Raw genomic sequence first — 26,867 nt, 5'->3', positions numbered from 1 at the left:
TAAACAGTATATTAGATTAACTCTTAAAAGCATTAGTAGACTAATGTGCTTTGAAAATGAAATACATATGTACTAGTAATTGGACCGAATAGCCCTGGTTTCTATGTTGTGAAGCCATCAGTGTAGCACAATAGGGAATTTATTACTTGAATTTAGATATACTTTCCCTTCAGAGAGATCTGGCTCTGTTTTCATTCACATGGCTTTCACTTTTGTGGAAATAAGCATTTCCATAGTGACTTATTAAACTCTCAAAATGAAACTAAAGCCTGGTGGACTTCTTTGCCTCCTAAAATATTGGGGAACTTATGATAGCCTTAAAAGAAAACTTATTTATTCATTTATTTTTATTGTTGAAAGTATTACAGATTATCTCCCATCCACCCCTCATGATTTTTCTTTTGCATGCCCTAACAGGAACTTGAGTTCCATTTTATCTTTGTTTACATTTTGAGAAGTTAAAAAAGTATATTTGTGTATATACACGCACTATATATATAAACTTTGGTTATATATATGTACACACACACATATACTGTAATTTATTCCTTAGCTCTTTAGTCACATTATGAATTCATCAGAAATTTTGCTAGGTGGGGTTTTAGTTATCAAGGAATTCCACAGTACAATGTAGAAACACACTGATAAAAATATGTACTATGAGACATACAGGAGAAATGCTTCATAGAAGGAAAGAATCAGTGAACTGTGATGATCATTTTAGAGACATAACTTTTTATTATCAAGACATACAAGTCGCCGAAACCGGTTTGGCTCAGTGGATAGAGCGTCGGTCTGCGGACTGAAAGGTCCCAGGTTTGATTCCGGTCAAGGGCAAGTACATTGGTTCCGGGCACATCCCCGGTAGGGAGTGTGCAGGAGGCAGCTGGTCGATGTTTCTCTCTCATCGATGTTTCTAGCTCTCTATCTCTCTCCTTTCCTTTCTGTAAAAAATCAATTAAAAAAGACATACAAGTGGACTTTATTTTGATGATAATTAAAAATGCAAGTGTATCATATTACAAACTTTTCTTCAAATTAGGCCCTCTCATTTATCAACCAGACAAGAAAATTTAAATGAATGGAATTGTGCAGGACAAAACTAATATTCCAGAGGGAAGATTTTTGTCAGGTTAAATTGATAACTCAAAAACAGTATTGCTTACATAGCTATTCGTATTGATGGATGAGCTTCCTTCAGTTCCTTTTTTGTTGTTGTTGTTAATCCTCACCCAAGGATATTTTTCCATTGATCTTTAGGGAGAGTGGAATAGAGAGGGAAAAACAGAGAGAAACATCGATGTGAGAGAAACACATCAATTGGTTGCCTCTGAACAGGGCCAGGGCCCGAGGAGATTGTAACCAATGTAAGTGCCCTTGACTAGGATCAAACCCGGGACGCTTTGGTCCGAAGGCCGACACTATCCACTAAGCCAAACCAGCTAGGGCACTTCAGTTCCTTTTTTTTTTTTTTTTCTTACCAATTCAACTTACTTGTCTTTTCTAGATTCATATAAAAAGTTTTTTAATAGATTTACTGTCACCTTCATAAATACTATTTTTAATTGAAAAAGCTTACTAGATGCCAAATTGTCCATCAGATAATTTAAGTAGTCTTCCCTTATTCTTTCAAACTCAAAGGTTTTGTTTTAATTACTTTGTACCATGCTGCTTTAGATGAAATTATTTAAATCTGTGAATAAATGTGAACATTGTCAATTGTGTCCTTTTGTACCACCTATATGTCCATTTCTTTATTAATTGAAGCCACACAGGTATTGATTTTTTAGATAACTCTTTTTTTTCTGATGACAGAAACAATTCTTGTACTGTATTAAAAACTTGGGAGATAAAAACACAAAGAAGAAGAAAAAAAACACCCAAAATTTTACTACTTCGAGAGAACTACTATTAACATTCTAGTAACTTTCCATTTAGTATTTGTTCTGCACATACTTTAGGTTTTAAAAATGATTTTTTTTTTTCTCAACAGTCATGGCACAGATTGAGAGACAAAAAAGATTTGAACAGTATACTACCTTTAAGAGCTGCTGTCCTGAAAAGATGACTGGCCTCTATTACTTAATAAATTCTTCTGATAAATAAAGAACAATAGTAATACCATAATGCATTTTGTTTACCTCCATCATAGTTTCTTTTCATTGTTCTTGTTTTCATGTTTTATTTTTAAAAGGACATACTTATATAAAGATTGCATATTTTATTATAACATTTCCTAATAAAACCCTTGGATTTAAAGATGTATTTTTGAAAATGTTTACATTGATGATTAGTGATATTATGGCATGAATTTTCAGGTGATCAGATAAAATATTTTTTGGGAGACTACCTGAACAAGTAAAAGGTTTTTGATATAACTTCAGTTAATTGTACCACATGCTAATACTGAAAAGATTTGTGGAATTTTGGAAAGTATAATCTACAGTAGATAGTTTATTGCCTGTCCTAGTAAAGTGAAGAGTCAAGTCAGTTATTCAGTTACTTGAAGCAAAATGAAATCTTTTATTTCAATGAAATCACTGCAGAGGCATGAAATATTGGACAGTTGCCTTAAGTCTTCGCTTGATTCCAGGATAGAGGCTGTACGTGTGTCTGTATTAGCATTTCATTAGTACCTCAGATGCTTTTGATGTACTCGAGATTGCTTTCAATTTTTTGTGACAACAGTACATTTTGCACTGTAGTAATATGAGCGCTAACTCTGTATTGAACAGCAGTTAGTGAATTGTTTTTAAAAAATCAATTCATTGTAGACATTTTGAAAAGATCAAGTCCCCTATGCTTTATGGTAGCTTAGTGCAATATGCATTTTAGCTTTACTTCCCATTTTGTGCTTTTATTTTCCATGTGACATGTAACAACAGAAACGGAAAGCTCAAAGTTGAGATTATAACCTATTGATCATATCAGATTTTTTTCTGTGTGCAATTACAGGATTGTAATCAACTGGAATTTTTAGGCAGTAAGTCCCTAATGAAATGTTTTAGGGTAAGACAAAATCATTATAAATAAAAGCTTAATGTTTGTAAAGATACTTTTTTAGTGTTTCTTTTTCACATGAAGAAGTATTGGTGGCTGCTGAAAAAGCTACAGTGTTTATTAAGGTTGTTTGGGTTTGTGTAAATATTTGTAAAGTGGTTAATGCCTGTACATTTAAATATGAAAAGTAATCTTGGAAATAGTTTTAACTTTTTCAAAAGGACTCTGTACAACTTCTTTTAGACCTGCTGTAGCACAGTTTGTACCTCTAATATATTTGGGGGTTTTGTTTTGTTTTGTTTTGTTTTGTTTTTGGCAGACGAATCCAAATGCTAAGACTTGCTTTTCTTTGACTTGTAAAAGGTGCATATTTTCATTTTCTTCTTTAAGTTTAAAGTTTTGTATTATGTCAAATGCAATAAAGTTTATATATGGAAATTGTTGAGGTGTTTTTGTGTGTGTTTGTGAGTCTTGAGATTGAGGCTGTAGCTATCATCTGAAGCTGACCTGAATCCAGTTGTGCTTGATTATTTAGATTATACAGAGGGTCTTGTAATCAGGTTCTTTCATTGTTAAGCCAACTAACTACATCAACATCCTATTTCTCTGGTATTATTAGGAATGAAGCTTTCTGCACAGATGAGTTTTTTAGATTATTGATGTTTAACATTTTTAAAGCAATTATGCTTTATATATTCCCTTTCTTGGAAATTTTCCTAAAATGTATTATACACTGTGCAACTCTTTATCAGAATGTGTTGAGCATAATTAATATTATAGTGACTTGAGTAATCATTATAAACAATAGTTATAGTACTGTATAATAATTCTGTGCAGCTCGCAGGGATTGGGTAAGTATTTAGGGCGCCCTTCCTCTTTAGTATTAGGACATTTCCAAATAAAGTTCCTCCCACCCCAAATTCATTATGGTATGGACTCCTTCACTGGCACTATTTTCTCATCTTTCAAAGGTGCGAAACTTTGAAAGATGAGGAAAAACACACACTGCCCTGCACATAGCTCATTTTACTGTTGCTGCTTTTCACCTGTTCGTTGAAAAAATAGATCAAAGTGAATAAACTTTCACTCAATTCAAAATCAATAAACTTAAGCCTAAATTCCCCATGGATCACTGGACTAGCCCTGAGACTGAGCAGGCTAGCTACTCCCACCCCCGACCCCCACCCCAGAAAACCAGCATTGCAGTTAAACCTTACACAGCGGAGTTGTAAGGGGGTCATGAGAGGGAGACCCTTAGCTGAGGGCCTGAACTATGAAGCCCCTTGCTCAGTAAGGAGTACTTATTAGGTTGGGGTAAAGGGTAGCTTGGCTGTAAACAAAGCCTACCAAACCCACTGAGGAGGAAAGAGGTGGGTCTGGGCGCCTTTCCTCCTCTCCACCTGCTGCTGCCTAGGAGCCTGCGCCCTTGGAGTGGTGGGCGATCGTCAGTTGCCCCCAGGGCCCGCCAGGGATCCGCCTGAACGGCGCGGGGAGGGCTCGGGGGAAGTTGGCAGACACGCGGGAAGAGGAGAAGCTGAGTCCGGGTCCCTGAAGCTCGGCGGCAAAACTTTATGACGCCTTCTATTTAAAGTCGCGGGACGTGCCCGCCCCCCGCGCCGGGAACCCGAGCCGCCCTCCGGGCCAGAGGCGCAGTCAGGGAGAACACCAGGCGCGGCGCGGGCGGCTCCGGCTCCAGCTCCGGCCCCGGCCCCGGCCCGGAAAAGCGATGGCGAGCAGCGACAGCAACCACGCCACCGAGAGCTTCCTCGGCTCCGATGGGGACGAGGAGGCGACTCGAGAGCTGGAGACCGAGGAGGAGTCAGAGGGCGAGGAGGACGAGACGGTCACGGAGTCGGAGGAGGAGCCGGACGCCAGGTAGCGTGTGCGCCTCTCCCAGCCCCGCAGCCAGCGCGAGGCCCGGGCCTGGAAATGCGGCCGCCTAGGGCAGGTGCTTCGCGGCGCAGCCCCGCAGCCTGCCTGTTCCTCTTCTTAACTGCTGGAGCTCACTCCCCTGGAGCTGAGTACTTTCTCTCTGGGGCGCTGCCTTGGTAAGAACTTAAAGGTGAAGGTGCCTCCTGTCGGTTGGAGTGACAGGCCCGCCTGCAGCTGCAAAGTTCATCCCTTCCGCGCCCCCCCTCTCCTCCCAGCCCAGCTCAGCTCCTTGTCACTTGCAGCTCTTGTTTATTCCTGGGAATTTACTTCGGGTCCTGCGTAACTGCAGAATGTGCTGAAACGCTGAAACTTTTGGCCTAAGGCACAGGAACAATCTTGAAAGCCTGAGCTAGAGAAGGGGGGTTTGGGGCGGGGGAGGGGGGGAAGGGGTGAGGGTGGCGGTCTCTTGGATAGCTCATATTGGGATAGGTTGCTACAAGGGAACTTGATTTTGGTACAAAGGCCCATAAATTCTTTGGAGGAAAGAAGCATGAGTTTCAGCAACCCTCGTTCTAAAATCCTGCTTTTTTTTGTTTTCGTGGTCCCAAATATCAACGTTTCAATGAATGTGAATGCAGTTAGATAATACTATATAAAACTATGGTTTTCCCTCCACTTACACCTTCCTCTTCCCTCCCTTCATAGGGACCCTAAAATGAGATAAGTAGAAAGCATCTTCTCTCTATTTAGATTTATTTCTACTTTTACTTCTATTTGGGTATGGGGTGGCTTATTTTTTTTTTTGTTTGTTTTGTTTTTGTCAGTGATGTCTCTTCCTATTTCTATTAATATCAATAGAGAGGCCTACTTTGTAGGTGACAGATTATGTGCAGCATTTCAGAATGCCCATCTTATCCAAAGTTAAAAAGTACTGCCCAACCGAAGCCAATAGAGCTGGAGTTGAAGTAGCCCTAAACTGGCATTGATTAGGGTGAATGGTATGTCAGTTAAGTCTGGTATATGGGTCACATATTTACCAATCAGCTGCCAAGTGGGAAGCAGGCACAGCCCCTGTCCTCCAGGACTTCATGGGAAAAGTTAGAGAGCAATATGGAAAGTGTGGCACTATGTACTAAATAAGTGGGAGGGCGGGGAGGACAGACCAGGGTCTGTGGAAGGTCAGGAGAGAGTGTATAGATCTGTGACTGCCCCGACAAGTGGGCCTGTCCTGGGCGCTTTACAGAATGGCAGGAGGTGCAGAAAGGAAAAGCAGAAGAGAGCACCTGGAGGAAATGGAACAAGGAATAGGGAATATTGAGAAGGGAGATCTGTCAATCCCAGACTTTTTAACCTTTTCCCCTTAATGGTGCCTGTGATCCTATGTCCTCGTCCACCCATAATTTACTCCCCCCATCGCTGAGAATCTGAAACCTCATTTCCCCTAAAATGTGAGCAGCTGACAGAGATTCAAAGCACCACTTTGGGGTTGCATTGCCCTTTTTCAAAGGGCGAACTCTTCAGGTAAAAACATGCTTTATCTGCATTAAACAGCCTGCTCTGACTACAGATGGAAAGGTGGACACTAGCACAAGGACCAGAATGAATAGAGCGGAGGGAAACATGAGGGAATAGGTAGGTGGTGGTAGAGGCCTTGAAAACCATCACATTTAAAAACAAAAATCGGATTCAGTGACATTAGTAACAAGAAATCAGTGACCTGAACAGGATTTAGAAGATCAGGCTAATGTTATTGGAAACTTAGACTGATAGGCAGGTTGGAAAGCTGGGTTTGGGGAGGGCTCAGATCAGAGAATCAGTAAGAGAGAGAAAGAAAGGAGATGTCAAGGAATTGAACCACTGTCGGGGCAAGGGGAACGGGGTTGGTAGCTATAGCTAGAGGTAGGGAGATGTCAGTAGAGAGGAACTCCTAGGAGAACTGGGAGACCCCGAATTTCTCCTACTTCCAAGTGTTGTCAGAAATCAAACTGATTGGTTGCGTGTGAGTTTACAAATGTAGCCTAAAGTTCTTTTGAGACTAGAGGTGAGAACTTGGCATATTCTCTAATCTACTGCAGGCAAGAATGATGTCCTGATGTCTCCCCCACCAAAGTTTTACAATTACAAAAAGGCCCATTTACTCTGTGCCAGTTTCAGTGCTGTGTTTACATATGCTTTCTCATTTTAAACACCTTCAGCAACTCAATGAGGTGATTGGTTACAGATGAGGAAACTGAGGCTTTATACAATTTACTGAGGGTATAAGGCAAGTAAATATAAGAACCAAGATGTGAACCTGAGTCTGTTTACTCCAAGCTACTTGTAGACTTTCACTGTTTCCCTTCCTTACTGAAGGTGAAACTTGAATGACTCCAACTAATTTCTACGTTGAAAGGTTATTAGAGGAAAAGGAAAGGCTTTATCTCTTTGGATACTAGTGGGAGTTTTTCCCCCTTCTGTAATGGAAAAGTTGTCTCTGCATATTCTCAAAGGTCAGAATCATTCTCAGAAGTTGAATTACAAACTGATTATATTGAGAGAAACATAAAAGTAAATAATGGAAATAGCCTAAGTAATAACAGAAAAATTATTGTATCTATTTGATGTGATATTAAACCATTATTAAAATGCTATTTATGAAGATTTCTAACAATATGAAAAATACATATGTAGCATTTGAAAAAATACTGTATAAATTAAAATCATCTCACTTTAAAAAATAAAATATGTATTGGAAAAAGGTGTTAAAGGCTAATAAAGGTTAATGTAATTAAGGTTATGCTAAACTTTATTAACCTTAATGTTTAGAAGGTTAATAGTGGTTGTTTCTGAGTCATGGGATAATAGTTGTTTTTACTCTATATCTATCTGTATTTTTCAGGTTTTCTATAATAAACAGATAATTCATTTTATTATCAGAAAATATAAATTTTATGTTTAAAAATTCAAAAGGCACAAAGTAAAATCTGCTTGTAAGTCTTTTTTATCTTATCACAAATAATATATATTAAATTTATCCAGAGCTACCTTTCTGAATCAAGGGGGGAAAAACCTTTAATTGTAAAAATTCTTTTCTAGTGCAGGAAAGCTCACCATTACACATGCCAGTACTTACATTGGATCAGAGAAATGCCTTTCTGATGTATTATTCAGCGATATGAGTGTGATACATGGCATGAAGAGCCCTGAGTGTGAATCCTATTAACCATTCATTCTGTCATGGGCAAACTCCCTATCCTTCTGAACCCCAATTTTCTTATCTGTAAAATGATAGTAATACCCCTAATTCATAAGGTTGTCTTAAGATTAAATACACTCTGTGAACGTGTGTAAGCATGCTTGGCCTTTAGTAGGTTCCCATTAAATTTTAGTTTCTTATATCCCTTCAGATGACTCATTGGCAGCAAAGCTTTACCTTCTGCCTACCATTCATCAGTGAAGGAAGAGTGGTGGTCTCAGTTTTCAATAAGTGTAATGATTCTGTTCCACTTTGGCTTTCCTGTATTCATTCACTCACTACACATTTATGGAATGCCTACTAATTGCCATGGACCATGCAAGGTGCTGGGGATAAAATAATAGCTAAGAATCCATAAATGTCCTCAGTGTTCACATTCTAGGTGGAGAAACATAAAAACAAAATGTCATTAACTGTTATGATATTTGAGGAAGAAAAGGTATGTATGAAGCACTTCAAAGTAAGGAGAAAGTGCTGGGATCATCCTTCCTGGATTCCAGTCTAATGTTTGTTAGTTTATTCACTCAACAGCTACTTATTGAACTCCTACTATGTGCCAGGTACTTTCTAGGCACAGAGGAAACAGCAGTGAACAAAATGAACGAAGTCCCTGCCCTCCTGGGAGTGACTTTCCAGTTTGAGGAGACAAACAAAACACATATGTAACATGTTAGGTGGCAATAAGTGATATGAAGACAAACACAGCAGGATAAGGGTTATGCTGTTTTGGATAAGGTGGTGAGGAAAGCCTCCCTGATGAAGTGACGTTTGAGTAGAGACTTAAGGAATGAGTGTATTAGGCAAAGGGAAGAGCTGGTGCAAGGGCACTGGGACAGGAATGTGTGGTTTGTCTGAGGAACACAAGGAACACTGAGTCAGGTTGCTGGAGCAGAGTAGGTAAATAAGGGGGAGAGTGGTGGGAGGTGAGTTGAAGGAATAATTAGGTTGCAGATCATGTACGGCTTTGTAGGCCAAGATAAGGACCTCAAGCTTTATTCTGAGTAAAATAGGAAGATGTGTTCTATCTACCATACCACTCAGGGTTTAAAAAAAAAAAAAAGTATGGTGACTGCAGTGTTCCCTTAAATAGTGAGCATATACAGTCATATATTCATTCAACTAACATTTATTGAATACCCACTATGTGCCAAACACTGGGCTGAATGTTTCAAACTCATGACCTTCTTAATGGGGGGAGATATGTAAATAGATACTCCCTGGTTTTGGGATTTTTTTTCTGATTGTAGACCAATGAAGCCTGACTCTTTTAATCTTTCCCATAGGTCACTTAGAAATTTTTCAGTATTTTTGTTTTGGATCATTTTCTATTGGTCAATTTTCATTTCTCTGTTTAAGCACAGAGGATTTTGCCACAACAGAACCAAGACTTAAGATCACTTTCAATTGCAGCTTTGTCAGTGCTTGTAAAAATAAGTCTGTCTAAGCTGATAGAACTAAAATTATTAGTGACATTTACATTTAACTAATCATTGTAGTAAACCTCTTGGAAGGTAAAGGGAGTTTGTAAATTGTTTTTGTTATCAGTACAGAGCACTCTGTTTCCATATATCTATTTATATGTCTCCCCTGGCTGTGCTTATCTAGGTGTTTGGACAAGTGTGTTATTTGAGCCCTCTTTTAAGGTCAGTAGAAAAAGCTGAGATGGGATGGGTGACTGCTCAGGCTGCCAGAGACTGGGGGAGGAGAGGATAAAACAGAGGCACTTGTAGCCAGAAATTGAAGAGCTATTTAAGTGTTGGCTGCATGGGTATTACATGCCCTTGAGACTTTGTTTCAATATAGGTGAATACAGTAAGATTTGGAATTATTTTTTTCTTTAAAACAGCATCCCTAGTAAAGTGTAGAACATATTGACTAATAAAATGTTGCCCCCCCAAAAGTCTTATATTCCTTGGATATTCTAAACCTACTCTTAGTAAATGCCTTGACTCAATTCAGACAAGGTAACCAAATTCCCCTTTCTACCAAAAATTAGAGAATCAGGTACAAGAGACTGAATATGGTTTGTACCTGAAATAGTAAATCTTTGGTTTAGTCCACCATTATCCAATAAAAATAAAATGTGAGCCACATTTGTAACTTTAGATTTTCTAATAGTCACATTTTTTAAAAAGGTAAAAAGTGAAATTAATTTTAGTAATTTATTTAATCCACTATACAAAGTATTTCAACATGTAATCAATATAAAAACTATTCATGGGGTATTTTATATTTTTATGTCAAGTCTTTGAAATTTGTTGTGCATTTTACACTTGTAGCACATCTAAATTCCTCCCATGTAGCTACATTTCAAATACTCAATAGCCACATGTGGCTAGTGGTTACCATGTAGGCCTGATAATACCTAGAAATTCATTAGCTTTCCTGGAATCCATAGAACTGCTCCATTGACAATGAGTTCTATGTGTTGGCCCCATGCTAGGCACCAGGAACATAAAGATGATTGGATGGCACAATTGCTTCTCTTAAGGAACAATTGTACACAGTCAGGTGAGGGGAAGCAGTTAACCCCAACATAATGTCATAAATGCTATACTAAGGACATTAACAAAGGAATAGAGAAAAGACATGTATTCTTCTTAAAATGAGATTTAGTTTGTAGAGGTGGTACTATAGCTGGACATATCCTATCTAATAAAAGAGTAATATGCAAATTAACCATCACTCTGCTACACCCACAAAGCCATGCCCACCAGCCAATCAGGAGTTAGTATGCAAATTAACCCCAACCAAGATGGCTGCAGCCACGGAGCAAGCAGGAGGCTTGGGTTTCCCCAGCAATGGAGGAAGCCAAGCTTTCTGCCTGCCCTGGCGGGCCCAGGCCTCCACTCAAGGCTACAAAGTTTCAATGATAGAAGATAAATAAATCCCAACAAAAATGGCTGCAGCCACAGAGCTGGAGAGAGCAGGAGGCTTGAGTTGCCCCTGGCGATGGAGGAAGCCAAGCTTTCTGCCTGCCCTGGCCGGCCCAGGCCTCCACTCAAGGCTACAAAGTTTCAATGATAGAAGATAAATAAATCCCAACAAAAAAGGCTGCGGCCACGGAGCAAGCAAGAGGCTTGGCTCCGCTCAAGGCTACAAAGTTTCAATTATAGAAGATAAATAAATCCCAGATACCAGGGCCTCTGCTGGGTTGCTGGGGGGCGTGACCGGCCTGCAAACCACCACAGGCCCCTCGCCCAGGCCACCCCATGCCCCAAGGGAACCCCCACCCTGATCTTGGACATCCTTCAGGGCAAACCAGCCAGCCCCCACCTATGCACCAGGCCTCTATCCTAGCTAATAAAAGAGTAATATGCAAATTGACTGTCACTCCAACACACAAGATGGCTGCCCCTATGTAGTCAAAGATCCTGCCCCCATGTGGACACAAGATGGCTGCCACAAGATGGCCAGCAGGGGAGGGCGGTTGGGAGGGACCAGGCCTGCAAGGGAGGGCAGTTGGGGGCGATCAAGCCTGCAGGGGAGGGCAGTTAGGGGTGACCAGGCCGGCAGAGAAGGGAAGTTGGGGGAGACCGGGCCTGCAGGGAAGGGCAGTTGGGGGGGGACCCAGGCCTGCAGGGGAGAGCAGTTGGGGGGGGGATCAGGCCTGCAGGGGAGGGCAGTTAGGGGCAAACAGGCTTGCAGGGGAGCAGTTGGGCATCAATCAGGCTTGCAGGGGAGTGGTTAGGGGGTGATCAGGCTGGCAGGCAGAAGTGGTTAGGGGCAATCAGGAAGGCAGGCAGGCGAGCAGTTGGGAGCCAGCAGTCCTGGATTGTGAGAGGGCAGTCGGATATCCCTCGAGTGGTCCCAGATTGGAGAGGGTGCAGGCTGGGCTGAGGGACACCACCCTCCCCCGTGCACGAATTTCATGCACCAGGCCTCTAGTCTATAATAATAAAAGCATAATATGCTAATTAGACTGGACAGCCAAACATCCTTCCAGAATTCATTCTGGACGTCCTTCTGGATGAAGCTGAAGCTGCAGCAGAGGCGGTTAGGGGTGATGAGTCAGGCAGGCAGAGTGGTTAGGGGTGATCAGGTAGACAGGAGAGCAGTTAGGGGCGATGAGGCAGGAAATCAGTTAGGGGTGATTAGGCAGGTAGAGGTGGTTAAGGGCGGTCAGGCAGGTAGGCAGGCGAGTGGTTAGGGACAATCAGGCAGGCAGGTGAGTAGTTAGGGGCAATGAGGCAGGCAGGCATAGTGGTTAGGGGTGATCAGGCAGGCAGGAGAGTGATTAGGAGCAATGGTCCCGGATTGCGAGAGGGATGTCCGAGTGCTGGTTTAGGGGATTGGGCCTAAACCAGCAGTCGGACATCCTCTGAGGGGTCCCAGATTGTGAGAGGGTGCAAGCTGGGCTGAGGGACTCCCCTCTCCCCACCGTGCACGAATTTCATGCACCGGGCCTCTAGTGTGGTTAGATATTGTTTTAGTTCTTGGTTCTAGTTCTTGTGCTACTTACTACTGCTCTGTCTAAGCTTTCTTTTTCTCATCCAGAATCACTCAGGATTTCCAGGACTGAGGACATTTGTAGAATGAATAAGTAAATGGATGAGTAAGTGAACAAATGAATAAGCAAGTGAATATCAAGTCATCCATACTCTTGCAAGAAGCAAATTTAGTTGGGATGTTGAACCTGTTAGATTAGATAGAATTAATGCTGACTAGGTCAACTCAAACCAAAATGAGTAAGGTTGTTGACCATTGGTCTACCAGGGATTGACAATGTCCAGTGACTCTGGAAACACTGTACCTTAGAGGGGAAATGATAAATACGGAGGGATTATTCAGTTAGGGTGTCTGTAGTTATCATTCCCACCTCTGTGACTTGCCAGAAAGCCTCTCCTAGATGGACCCTTGAGCCAGATCATAGATAGAAGAATAAGAATAGACTTTGCTTGTTGCTCAGAGAAAAGTCCTCTATTAGGCAACTTGGATGTGTTCAGTTCCAAAATTCCACATGCTAATCTGATAAAGTCCAAGATATGTGGGAAGATTAATTAATGCTCCTGTTCAGTCTACCAAACTCTGAATGCTTAAAGCCCTCCCATGGAGCCATTATATTTTCTTAGTTTGATATGCTTCTTTTTAAAAGAAAATTCAGCTCAGCCAGCATTGCTCAGTGGTTGAGCATTGACCTATGAACCAGGAGGTCATGATTTCATTCCCGGTCAGGGCACATGCCTAGGTTGCAGGCTCGATCCCCAGTGTGGGGCATGCAGGAGGCACCCTATCAATGACACTCTCTCATCATTGATGTTCCTATCTCTCTCTCCTTCCCCATTCTGCTCTGAAATAAATAAAAAAAATATTTTAAAAAAGAAATTTACATAAACCAAAAATTTCCTTTTAAAGGTTGATTTCACCAGGGCATTTAAAATTGATTTGTAAATAAAATTAATTTCCTCCTGTTAATGACTTTTTATTTTATTTATTTATTTTCTAATTTAATATATCTTTATTGTTCAGATTATTACAACTGTTCCTCTTTTTCCCCCCTATAGCTCCCCTCCACCCGATTCCCACCCCACCCTCTGCCCTTACCTCCCCCGCACTGTCCTCATCCATAGGTGTACACTTTTTGTCCAGTCTCTTCCCACACCCACCACACCCCTTTCCCTCCAAGAATTGTCAGTCCACTCCCTTTCTATGTCCCTGATTCTATTATATTCACCAGTTTATTCTGTTCTTCAGATTTTTTATTCACTTGATTTTTAGATTCATTTGTTGATAGACATGTATTTGTTGTTCATAATTTTTATCTTTACCTTTTTCTTCTTCTTCCTCTTCTTAAAGAATACCTTTTAGCATTTCATATAATACTGGTTTGGTGGTGATGGACTCCTTTAGCTTTTTCTTATCTGTGAAGCTCTTTATCTGACCTTCAATTCTGAATGTCAGCTTTGCTGGGTAGAGTAATCTTGGTTGTAGGTTCTTGCTATTCATCACTTTGAATATTTCTTGCCATTCCCGTCTGGCCTGCATAGTTTCTGTTGAGAAATCACCTGATAATTGTATAGGTGCTCCCTTGTAGGTAATTAACTGTTTTTCTCTTGCTGCTTTTAATATTCTCTCTTTGTCTTTTGCTCTTGGCATTTTAATTATGATGTGTCTTGGTATGGTCCTCTTTGGATTCCTTTTGTTTGGGGTTCTATGCACTTCCTGGACTTGTAAGTCTATTTCTTTCACCAGGTGGGGGAAGTTTTCTGTCATTATTTCTTCAAATATGTTTTCAGTATCTTGCTCTTTCTCTTCTTCTGGAACGCCCATAATTCAGATGTTGGTACGCTTGAGGTTGTCCCAGAGGCTCCTTACACTATCTTCAAATTTTTGGATTCTTTTTTCTTTTTTCTTTTCTGGTTGAGTGTTTTTTTGCTTCTTTGTATTTCAAATCTTTGACTTGATTCTTGCGGTCCTCTAGTCTGCTGTTAGGTCTCTGTATAATATTTTTTATTTCAGTCAGTGTATGCTTAATTTCTAGTTGGTCCTTTTTCATATCCTCGAGGGTCTGGCTAAATTTATCGGCCTTTTCTAGGAAATTCTTGAAAAATCTTATAACCGTGGTTTTGAACTCTATATCCAGTCATTTGCTTTCCTCCATTTCTTTCATTTGTGATCTGTTTCTTTGTCTCCATATTTTCGCTGCTTCCCTGAGTTGGTAGAGTAGCTTTGTGTGCTAGCTGTCCTATAGGGCCCAGTGGCTCAGCCTCCCCAGTTACCTGAGGCGGACACTCTTGGTGCACCCCTTTGTGGAGTGTGTACTCAACCTTGTTGTATTTAAGTCTTGATTGTTGTTAGTATCACTGGAAGGAATTGACCTCCAGGCCAATTGGCTGTGAGGATCAGCTGTGTCTACGCTGGGAGAACTTCTGTGCTGGAGACACCCTTATGGGACAAGACTTGCAAAATTGCAAAAGCCTCTGTGCTCAGCTTGGATGGGGCGGAGTTTCAGGGTGGAGCCTACAGCCTTGGCTTCCCGTCAGCCCTACCCTATGAGGCCCCTGGGTCTCAGTGTCCCTCGGTAATCGCTGAAAGCACCTCAGAGAGAAAGCCGCCCTTGAGTTTCGCCCACTGCCAGACAGTCCAGTTTCTCCCTGAATGAGTCTGGGTTCCCAGAAACTTGCCTGGAACTGGAGTTCAGTGCAGTCGGGAGCTTCTGTCTCCCTCCTGCTTTAGAAAGCCAGCCGCGCACTCAGCCGCCTATGGACTCAGCAGTCAATCCTCTCTGCGCGTGCGCGCCTCCGGACCTCTGCCTTCCACAGCTCCCGAGTCTCAGTGTGCTTTCTCTTTTCCTGACAGTCCAGATTCCCCCCGAATGAATTTGGTTTCCCAGAGTCTCACCTGGGACTGGAGTTCAGCGAAGTCAGGAGCTTCTGTCTCCCTCCCCCTTTAGAAAGCCAGCCGCGTGCTCAGTCACCCGTCCTCTCCGCGCATGCGGGCGCGCGTCTCCGTACCTCAGCTCCTCTGAGTCTCAATGTGGTTTTGCAGCTCCTCTGAGTCTCAATGTGCTTTCCTCTTTCCTTCTAGTTGTAGTATTTCCACAGAGCCAGCTTTCCTGTGGTTCTGGATGGTGTCCATTTTGTCTTTTAGTTGTAGTTTTGAAATTGTTGTGCGAGGCAGCCGTTTAGGTGTTTACCAATGCCGCCATCTTGGTTTCTCCTCCCTGTTATGACTTTTTAAAAAATATTTTTTAAAAATAATTCTTTATTGTTGAAAGTATTACATATGTCCCCTTTTCCCCCCATTGACCTCTCCTCTGACACAAAAGAAGCCTGAACTCTGTACTTTCTTAAGATGGATTTGAGGAACTACTAGGTCTCCCATCTTCTCCATTAATGACTCTTTCCTTACTCCAAACTCTGACATTTTTAATTTGGCCTTTTGAAGAGTTAGGATAACAGACTTTGGACTGGTAACATTTCTCTGAAACCTGAAGAGTGGATTTGGGGAAGAAGAGTTCCAGGGAGAGAAAACAGCAAATGCAAAGACCTAGATGCAGGAGCAGGCTTAGCATGGTTGGAGGTTCAAAAGAATGAAGAATGACTAGAATGTAGTGAAAATAGCAAAATAGTATGAGAGGTAAGTAGGTCGGATAGGGCCTTGAAAGGTATTGTAGAGTCCCAGAGAGGTTATCTTGCCCAAGACACACAGTAAGTGGCAGAGCTGGAATGATAGATAATCCAGGCACATCGATTGGTTGTCTCCCACATGCACACAGTATGCACTCATCTGCTCTTTATTAGCTAATTTCTTTTTTATTTGAGTATAAATTTACTTAAAAAATATTTTTTTCTATTTCTAATTTTAAAAGCAAAGCATAAGACCCAGAAAGTCTAGGTAGTAGCTAATGCTCACAAGTACCTTAGCTGTATTAAGTTTCCTAATGTGTAATAGGAAGAGTAGATCTTACGTTTAAAAATAGACATTAGGCAATCCAGTGTGATTAATGTTCATAAGGTCAAGCATAGCAACACCAAAATAATTTCTCTACACGCTCCTATGGGATCATATGACAAATGTTTAATAGGTATTTACCATAATATCTATAAAATTCAGAAGGGCTATTTTTGTAAAAACTCTGCACTTAATAGATAGACTTTGTATTGGATTTGGCCTGGTGTATTAATCTAATTTTTTGTGTAGCAATATAAATGTGGAGTGAGTGGACAATCCTTTTCATAGAATGAGGAAAGAGAGTGAGACAATGGTCTTTGTCTCTTAGAGTTTTGGGATCTCCAAGAAGGGCTTCAATAAATCACCTCTTCATTTAGCACCATTTTGGGCATAAACCAGGCTCCAAGGCAAAAAAACACCTGATAGGATTGAAAAGGCCTGGATTATCTATCATCCCAGCTCTGCCACTTACTGCAAGATAACCTCTCTGCAACTCTACAATAGCTTTCAAGGCCCTATCCGACCTACTTACCTCTCATACTATTTTGCTATTTTCACTACATTCTAGTCATTCTTCATTCTTTTGAACCTCCAACATGCTAAGCCTGCTCCTGCATCTAGGTCTTTGCATTTGCTGTTTTCTCTCCCTGGAACTCTTCTTCCCCAAATCCACTCTTCAGGTTTCAGAATAAATGTTACCAGCCCAAAGTCTGTGATCCTGACTCTTCAAAAGGCCAAATTAAAAATGTCAGAGTTTGGAGTAGGAAAGGGTCATTGATTGAGAAGGCACCATGGGAGAAGATGGGGGAGACCTAGTAATTCCTCAAATCCATCTTAAGAAAGTACAGAGTTCAGGCTTCTTTTGTGTCAAAGGAGGGGAAAATGGGAAGGGCTAATTTTGTAAAAACTCAAGTTCCAAGCAGCATTCCTCTAATGATGATCGTGTCTAAAGCAGGAGCTGTCAGCCTTAAGGCCATGGGAACAAGGCGGGCTGGAACAAGGAGTCAGAGAGACTGAGCATGCCACTCTGTTACAATGTCAGATTCTTAAAGAGGCTTTCCTCAACCACCCGGCCCTAGGGGCTCTTTTCACATCTATCACTATTACACTTCTCCCTATTTCACATTGCTCTTCATAGCACCTACCAGTATCAGCGTCTCTTTGTTTATTTATTGTTTATTGTTACCACTAGAGAGGAAGCTCCATGAGAGCAGGGACCTTGCTTATCCTTTCTGCTGCATCTCCAGCAGCTAGAACAGTGTCTGGCACATAGTAGGTGCTTAAGAGATGGTTGTTGAATAAATTAGTGGTTGAGTCTCACAACAAAACATTTCACCCCAGGATCTCAGGTTTCCGCCTCTCAGCTCTGTACCACACATATCCTCTCACTCATAACAAATCATCTTGTTCTTAGATGCCAAAACAAAGGCAAGGAGAATGGCAACTGAGAAGTGGTCTTCGAATTTGGCAAAAAGCAAGTCAGTATTGAGAGATTAATGATATAGACATGCAAACACCTTTTAGAATATTAATAGTTTCTTAGCGGTGAACCGGAACTAGGTGTTACTGGCGATGGGACCTTGATTCAGCAACCTTGGTACTTGATTTCTGGCTAAGAAAGAAGCCCTAGCAGGTTTGGCTCAGTGGATAGAGTGTCAGCCTGCAGACTGAAGGGTCCTGGGTTTGATTCTGGCCAAGGGCACGTACCTTGGTTACAGCTCCCGGCTCTGGTTGGGGTGCATGCGGGAGACAACCAATCGATGTGCCTGTCTCACATCGCTATTTCTCTCTCTCTCTCTGTCTTTCCCTCTTCCTTCCACTTTCTCTAAAAATCAATGGAAAAATATCCGCAGATGAAGATTTAAAAAAAAAAAAAAGAAAGAAAGAATTCAGAGCCAATACCCAGATACAAGCAACAGTTTATTTAGAAAGTCACAGAGGTAGAAGAAGTGAGCCAGCTGGGCTATGCATGGACTCAGGAAACAAGCTATGGAGTCAAAAGAAGGGCCCTTGGAGCTTAGGAGAAAGAAAGCAAAGAGATATGTCTAAGGGAAAAGAAAGGGGGGTGGGAGGAGAGAGAGAGAGAGAGAGAGAGAGAGAGAGAAGAGAGAGAGAGAGAGAGAGAGAGGATGAGAATGAATGCTGGGTCCTCTGTCCTGAGGGTTTTTATCCCCTCTGTGAAGGCAGAGATCTTTTAGGGGATGTCCCTGGGCAGCAGTCGCCAACCATTCAGACCTCACGGACAACCAGTGGTCCAAGGACCATCGGTTGCCGACTGCTGTCCCAGGGGACTATCTCAGTGGAATATTCATCAGCTTTCCAGGTGTGTCCTTTCAGGGTCATGGTCTGTACTGGTTGTTCCTGTGCCAAAGCAGGTGGTCATCAGTCCTGAGGTCAGCCATGGCATCACTTGTCTGGCCTTGCTGTTTTTCTGGGCCTGGAAGCTGAAGGACAACTGAAGCCTAGAAGTTATCTCTTGTCTCTGTGGGCAACAAACTTGAGGCTTTGGTCAGAACCTCATTGTCTTGAGGGCTTAATGCTTAAGGGAGTGGTCATGCAAGGGCTTATGGAAGTCATATAAGGTTAGTCTCCAGTCCTCTTGTTCCTCTTCTAAGGGGCTCTATCTCATGACTGGTGGCATGCCAAGGAGGAAAGGTCAGGGAGGGTCTGAACTGCATCCCAGCCATATGAAAGATTAGGGGGTCTAAACCGGGACCAGTGATATGCTAGGGGAGGAAAGGTCACCCTGGGGGCAAGGTACCACTTTACAAATGTCCATGGCTTTCTGCCCTGGCGACATTCTGCACCTGGCCTGTCCTTTCTATTCTGCCTAACTGCCTACTACAATTTAACCTATTAGCATCTGTTTTTTTGATTGGATTCCCTTTCAAACAAATCCCTTTAAGTACAGGATCTAAGATACTCCCCTGGAAGAAAAAGGCATCAGAAAGGGGAGAGTAGGTGCTTAGAAGGGTTGTGAGGGGAAACCGAAGGCAGACTGGCACTACAGTTGTGCTCAGTCTATCCTGCTCAGAGGGGTGAGCCAAGGGTGTTATTTAGGAAACTGCAAAGAACAACTTTCTCCAAACCTTCAGCCTCAGATCACTAATAACTCCAGGAGGGAGTGATATTCTTATTTTGCTAACTCGAAGTTAGCAATGTTGATATATGAACTAAAGTTGTGTGATAACCAAATGTGTAGTTAAATTGGCTGATAAAACTAGAACTCCTACATCATTTACATACTTGACCCTTTGGGAGAAAATCCTAGTGGAGGCCCTAGGTACCAACCTCGTTTTGCAGAAAGATGCAGGGTTATGCAACCTCTGTGGCTGCAGGACCAAGGCAAAGAGAGGGCTGCCGGCACCAGAAGATTAGGGCCTTATCATCTGAACAACGTACAGGAATCAATGGCCTACTTTATCTTAGGGGGAAATAACAAGAAATGACAACCATTTCTTAGTTTTCTTTCTGTTTTTCTGTGCTCCAGTTCCTACTTGCTACTCAACCTGCCAAAGTTTTCACTTGTCAATCCCATAAATTCCCTTGGATTGAGTTTGCATAGGTTCAAAGTTTAGAATCATGAATTCAGAAACCCAACACTGCCACTTAACAATTTTCCATTTGCCAGGAAAGTCTTATATAAGTGATTTTCTCTAGGTGAGGGGTGCTGGTGCTGCCTTGCGTTCCAGACTCTGTCAGTCAGGGTTTTGAATTGCAATAGAAGCTAACTATGACTGATTTAAGCAGAAAATTACTTTATTCAAAGGATATTGGTAGCTCATAAAATCATTGAAGTGTGGAAAAGTAGGCTCTGGTAGCCAGGAACAACCCTTAAAACCATGCCTCAAAACTGGTCTGGTGAACTATGTAACCCAATTATAGAAAGACAAATGACCCAGTTTAAAAATGGGCAAATGGTCTGAATAGATAGTTCTCCAAAGAAGATATACATGAAAAGATACTCAACATTGTTAGCCATCAGGAAAATGCAAATCAAAACGACAAGATACCACTTCACACCTACTAAGGTGACTATAATTAAAAAAAAGGCAATTAATAATATGTGCTGGTGAGGATGTGGAAAAATTAGAATACACTACTGGTGAGAATGTAAAATTGTGCAACTGCTTTGGAAACAATCTGACAGTACCTCAAACAGTTAAACAGAGTTACCATGTGATACAGCAATTCCACTCCTAAGTATATACCCATGAAAATGAACACATATGTCCACATAAGACTTTGTACACAAGTGTTCATAGGAGCATTATGCATAATAGCCAAAAAGTGTAAACAATAGAAATGTCTACCAACTAATGAATGGGTAAAGAAAACATGGTATATTCATGCAATGGAATATTATTCGGCCATAAAAAGGAATGAAGTATGCTTCATGCTACAACATGGATGACCCTTGAAAACAGTATGCTAAGTGAAAGAAGACAGACACAAAGGAGCACGTCCTGTATATTTCCATTTGTATGAAATGTCCAGAATAGGCTGATCTGTAGAGACAGAAAGTAGATTAATGGTTGCCTAGAGCTGAGAAGGAGATGGGGGAAGATTGGAGGATGATGCTTAAAGGGTGTGGGGTTTATTTTGGGGATGATGAAAATGTTCTAAAACCTATTGTGGGGATGGTTGGACAGCTCTGTGACTAGACTAAAAGCCAATAAATTGTATACTTTACATCAGGCGTCCTCAAACTACAGCCCGCAGGCCACATGCGGGTGTTTTTGCCGTTTTGTTTTTTTACTTCAAAATAAGATATGTGCAGTGTGCATAGGAATTTGTTCATAGCTTTTTTTAAACTATAGTCCGGCCCTCCAATGGTCTAGAGGGACAGTGAACTGGCCCCCTGTTTAAAAAGTTTGAGGACCCCTGCTTTACATGGGTGAATTGTATGGTATGTGAATTATATTTCAATAAAGCTGTTTTTAAAAAAATAATCCTCTGGTGAGGAAATGGTTACCATTACTGTTGAGCACTAGATGTCACAGTTATTACTGTTACCACTTCCATACCAGCAGCTCGCTATTGCAACATCTGCTACGGCCAGAGAGAATGAGGAGCTCCACCGTCTGTCTTTCATGAGTAGCCCTCAGGTCAGTCTAGAATGGGTGTGAAGGTCATCACTGGGACAGTATCTGGCATTGTCAGCTCTGCCTCCTGCAGGACCCACCAGCTGGGGAATTCACCAAATAGGAAGAGAGGTCAGATGCTGGACTATCAAAAAGGATGTCAAATGTCTACTAGAACAGCATGGAGCACTGGACTAGACTTCCCTCAGGTTTCATTACCTGCTCCTCAGAATATTTAACACATGATGCAGTAGGTTTTGCTTCTTCTGTGGACATACACTTTATTTAAACAATGGAACAAATCAACTAGTTAATATCCCCATAAGGAACTTAATTGAAAATACAACACAGAGCAATGACCAAACACAATCATATGAGGTTGAAGTAGCTTTTTGCATTAAATATCAGCTGAATGTCACGATCACTGTTTATTCTAGCTTGACTTATCATATGATAAAAAGGAACAAGTCTTTAATTTAGGCCTCAGCGTGACTTGTCACACACCTTGGCATCTCTGCTGTGGAGTTTCAAAGCTCTGTTGAAATCTCTTAATTATCTGTTTGCTGTTATCAGAAAGATAAGTGCCTTCTAATCCTTGTAGTCTGTATACGTAGGTCAGTCCTTGTTTGAGAATTTTCTGCAACTCACAAGGTGGGTGACTGTGACCCTGGTCAAGGGAGAAATGAGACTCCAACAGTGTTAGATTCCCTCTTCTGGTAACTTGGAAATGGAGACACCAATTCTATTTAGCTAATTTTAGAAAAGAAGGGTTTGGGGACAGGTTTGAATGTTTTAGACATCTATCCAACTTCATTTTGATCTTTGCAATATCTTGGAAGGAATATTGGTTTTTATCTTTTTTGAAAATTATTAAGTAGTTAATTTTTCTATTAGTCAAAGAATGTTTAAATTTACATCTGTAAACTGTCCAACAAGAACATTAGCTAAAATTCCTGGGCATAATTTGGTCTCTGAGATAGTATCCAGGGGAAAAAAGGTAATAAAAGCTATCTGTCAAGGTAGGGAGCCCAGAGGATAGAAGATGAGTGGGAGGATACTTGATTCTGAGAGAAAGGATAGGATTCTGAATGCAGAATCACCCGAGTGAGTTTCTAAAGCCTTAAAACAGGTCACCCAAGAGCACCTACAAGGAATACCTCTGGCTCACACCTTATTGTCTACCCACATGTAAGAGAGTGAACGTTGTTTGATCCTGTCACCCAGGAAGGGCTCCGTCCTTCATCAGAGTGGCCATGCCAACCGCAAGAGGTGAGGTTGTATAGCTTTCCCGTCCGTTTCTCTCTGTTTTCTGGAATATAGAGATTGGAAGAGGGAGAAGCAATATAACACCTTTAAGAAAGTCAGAAGGCTCTGCTTTTGGTTTTGGCTTATCTTTTCATCTCCTTGGGAAATAATTGTCCGTTACAAAGAAAAACTAATACCTGCAAGACAATTCTGCAGACTCTGAACATGCTATTTGGCAGCAGCCATTAGTAGTCAATGATATTGCCCGGCCAGCGTGGCTCAGTGATAGAGCATTGACCTATGAATCGGGAGGTCATGGTTTGATTCCTGGTCAGGGCATATGCCCAGTTGCTTGATCCCCGCTGTGGGGTGTGCAGGAGGCAGCCGATCAATGATTCTCTCTCATCATTGATGTTTCTATCGCTCTCTCCTCTCTGAAGTCAGTAAAAAATATTATATGTATTTTTTCCTAAAAAAAAAAAAAGTCACAATATTGAAACCCCCAAGCTCCATTAGTCCTTCATCACCACAACACACTACTAGCAAAAATTTTAAAACCTGCTTCAGAGCTGAAGAAACTAAACCTTCCCACCCACATGCCTCCTTCCCCATTGCAAATATTTTAAACCCTATTGAACATAGAATTATAGACCTGAAGAGAGGCTTGTAGTGACTTAACAACAACTTTAGCATATACCATCCAATGCTGGTAGCAAAAAGTTCTTGATTAATCTCAGATTCATCTCAAGGATCAGAGTCTCAGACTTTCTTTGAATCTCTCCTAGAGTTAAAGCCTTAGCACTCACAGTTCTCCAGAATATACTGGTGAGAACCAGTTGACCTCTTTGACCCTCAGCCTCTGAAAAATGTAGATGTGTGAGTGTGTGTGTGTCGGGGGAGGGGTGTGTGTGTGTGTGTGAGGAATGATACGAATGGTCAAGGACATCACGTGTTCCTGGAACAGAGCAAGCAGTTCCCTGTCCCTCCCTCTATTATAATCTGTCGGGATCGAAGACTTGAGCAGTTTCATGGGTTCAAACTGCTATTTCTAGCAATGCTACTCCTTAGTGACCACTACTCACTCTATACCCTTAGTTGGGGGTATATCCAAGGCGTACAAATAATTCTACTTGGCTTGTGTTTTAATTTTGAGTTAAAACCCGGAGTGATCTTCAACCTGGACTGCATCTATCTCACTAGTGTCTTTTCTCTAATTTCTTTGGTTGGGTTGTCAGAAAATATCAAAGCTTTCCTGTTGGTATTTGAAGACATTTCAGTCACATTAAAATATACTGGTCTTGGTTTCTATTCTCTTCTTCACTGACTTTACTAAACACTCCATTCTCTTTCCCCCCTCCCTCCCTCCCTCCTATCCTCTCCTTCTCTTCATCCCTTTCTCTAAATTTTGAAGAATTCATTCTTGTTCTCAGCTAATTTCTTCCCCACCCCTACTCCATCCTCCTCCTTCCTTTTTTCTATTCTGTCTTGTTTTAGTGATGAAATCCCAGCTTCAGCTTCTTTAAAGCCACTGAAACATTCCCTACTGTTTTCTGCATTAACATTGTATCTACTCCCTCTGACTTCTCAGTTGTTTCACCTCTTTCAATTGCTGATAATCTACATGTGTTTAGTAACTTTTTCTTATTGTTTGATAATTTAAAATGAAGATCTGTATCTAGTGGTTCCCCAAAGTTGCTATACCTTAAACTCACCAGAAGGCTTTACCCAAAACACAGACTACTATGTCTTACCACTGGGGATTCTGATTTGGAAGTTCTGCGGCAAGACCCAGGAGTTCTAGTGTAAAAAATAAATTTCAAATACTTTGACACTTCTAGTTTGTATAGAACGGTGTTTGGGAACCTCTAATCTGTGTTGCTTAGTATTTTTAGCTAGTACAAACTTTCATTGGTTGCAGTTGTATATTTCTTCTGTTTAATTTTTCTTGTTAGAGTTGTCTCTAGACATCGAGGTTGGTGCAACAGTGATAGGCCAAGTCTTCCTTTCCCAATCCACAAACAGTAAATAGGAGCCAACATCTGTGAGCATTTCCTTGTGAGTATAGGGCTTTTTAAATAGTATACCATGTACATTAAATGCATGTATTAAAACATTTTGATGGAACACTTTAGTTAGGTTATTTTGACTCTTTACTGTTCAATAAGCTAATAATTAAGGCTATTAATTTACCTCTGGGTATAGTTTTAGGTACACTTTATAAGTGTTGCTGTAATAATGTTATCAATGTAGTTATTTTCTATATAATCTATGAGTACTTCTAATTAGGAAGCCCCCAAAGGTGTTCAAGTTGTTGAAAATTTTCATTTTATTTGATTTTGTTTATCCTTAAAAATGTATAATACTGTAGACAGATAATAAAATAATGCCTGCATAAAAATACACACACACACACACACACACACACACACACACACACACACACACTAGTTTTAAGCCCCAATGCAAAAATTGTCAGCTTTGAACCAGAATAGGGCCAGGGATGATGTACCAACTGCCACTGAGATCTACAGTGAGAGCAGCTCTCTCAGCATACCTTTATGAATAGCTTTCCTCTGAATACAGGTTTCACTATGACCAAAGAAGTGGCATTCTGACACTAAAAAGTGTCATTTTACATTTCTGTTTTGTTTAGGGACTGTGTATATTTTGTCTTTGAAACACATAGGACACACTCATAGATGTTGACTGACTGAGAGAATGAGTAACGACTGAGTGATGAAGGAAAGAGTAATTAGAAAACTCATCAATTTTGCTTAGTTACACTTTCCAGAGGTAATCATTAATAAAGAGGTGTCTTCTGTCTTAATTAAGTGTAGCCTATTAGTAAATCAACATGTATTTATGATCCTTCAACTTTGGATTTCACAAGGTTAATTCAACATTGGAAAGGAAAAGGAAGAGAACAAATATGTGGAATATTTGCCAAGTATTGGACAAGGTATTTTACACATATAATTTCAAAACAGCTGCCTTCTGAAGTACCGTAGATGTTAGTCTACCAGTTAACTGATGATGACCAAGCTCAGGAAAGGAAGGGGAAGTAATTTACAAAAGCTTACACAGCTAGTAAGCAGGGAAGACATGATTTAAACCCAGGTCTCTCGAAGGTGGAAAATACTGTTTCCACCATTATCCCATGAGTCTCCACCCCATTGGACTCAGCACTAAGATAATGAGACATGGTTACGGTCTCAAAAAACCTATTTCCAGGGATATAAAGTACAGCATAGAAATATCAATAATAATAAAAGTGTAATATGCTAATTAGACCAGATGTCCTTCCGGACGAAGCTGCCATGGCGGGGGCCAAGCCCCTTGCACAGATTTTGTGCATCGGGCCTCTAGTAGTCTAAACTATTGTAATAACTATGTCTGGTACTATACTTATCGGAGGGTAGGGAGCAGGGGGCCACCACTTCGTAAGTTATGTAAATGTCTAACCACTATGCTGTACACTTGGAATTAATATAATATTGAATGTCAACTGTAATTGAAAAATAAAATAATTTACCAACAAAAAGACCTTACTGTCAAGTAGAGGACACATGGTAAATACTAATTGTAATAATGCTAACTAGCAGTAAATAAACACTGTGGTAGAATTATCGGAGAAGTACTCTGTGAGCAGAAAATTCCAGTGAATCTCAAGTATTGCATGCCATGTAAGAGTGAGCTCTCTAAAAACCAGCTCAGTCACACTTTAAAAGCAGCTCTTAAAACAGGGCTCACATGGTACCCAGTGTTGATAAGAGTGTGGTGAGAATGGAAGGCTCTTGTACAGGCTACTGACAGGAATGTGAATTAATAAACCTCTCTGGAGGGAAAGTTGGCAATATGTATAAAATCCTGAAAAATAACTTTGTTTTTGACCCTCAAATTCTACTTCCTAAAGTGTTATTTGAAAAAAGCAAATGTATAGAAAGATGTATCTATAAAGATGTTTGTTATAGTATTTTTAATAATAGCAAAAACCTGGAAACAATCTAAATATTTGACAACAGGGTAGTGGGTGAAGT

At 41.0% G+C, this 26,867-nt stretch overlaps 2 protein-coding genes across 4 annotated transcripts in view; both read left to right on the top strand.

Moving 5' to 3' along the window:
* The window catches only part of TENT2 (terminal nucleotidyltransferase 2), a 72,067-nt gene extending 68,624 nt beyond the window's left edge, over window positions 1-3,443 (top strand). For all 3 annotated transcript variants that reach the window (XM_008161979.3, XM_054715125.1, XM_054715124.1), the window contains exon 15: window positions 1,994-3,443. In XM_008161979.3, coding sequence (XP_008160201.1) covers window positions 1,994-2,068 — 75 coding nt within the window. In that variant the 3' untranslated portion in view covers window positions 2,069-3,443. The remainder of the gene's footprint in view (window positions 1-1,993) is intronic.
* Window positions 3,444-4,711: 1,268 nt separating this feature from the next.
* Window positions 4,712-26,867, top strand: part of CMYA5 (cardiomyopathy associated 5) — a 93,126-nt gene continuing 70,970 nt past the window's right edge. Inside the window, exon 1 of the mRNA XM_008161980.3 lies at window positions 4,712-4,875. Coding sequence (XP_008160202.2) covers window positions 4,727-4,875 — 149 coding nt within the window. The 5' untranslated portion in view covers window positions 4,712-4,726. The remainder of the gene's footprint in view (window positions 4,876-26,867) is intronic.

Source organism: Eptesicus fuscus, chromosome 4 (genome assembly GCF_027574615.1).
Source record: "Eptesicus fuscus isolate TK198812 chromosome 4, DD_ASM_mEF_20220401, whole genome shotgun sequence".
NCBI classification, from domain to species: Eukaryota; Metazoa; Chordata; class Mammalia; order Chiroptera; family Vespertilionidae; genus Eptesicus; species Eptesicus fuscus.
Note: the sequence above shows the minus strand (reverse complement) of the source record. Positions and strands in the feature narration are given on the sequence as shown.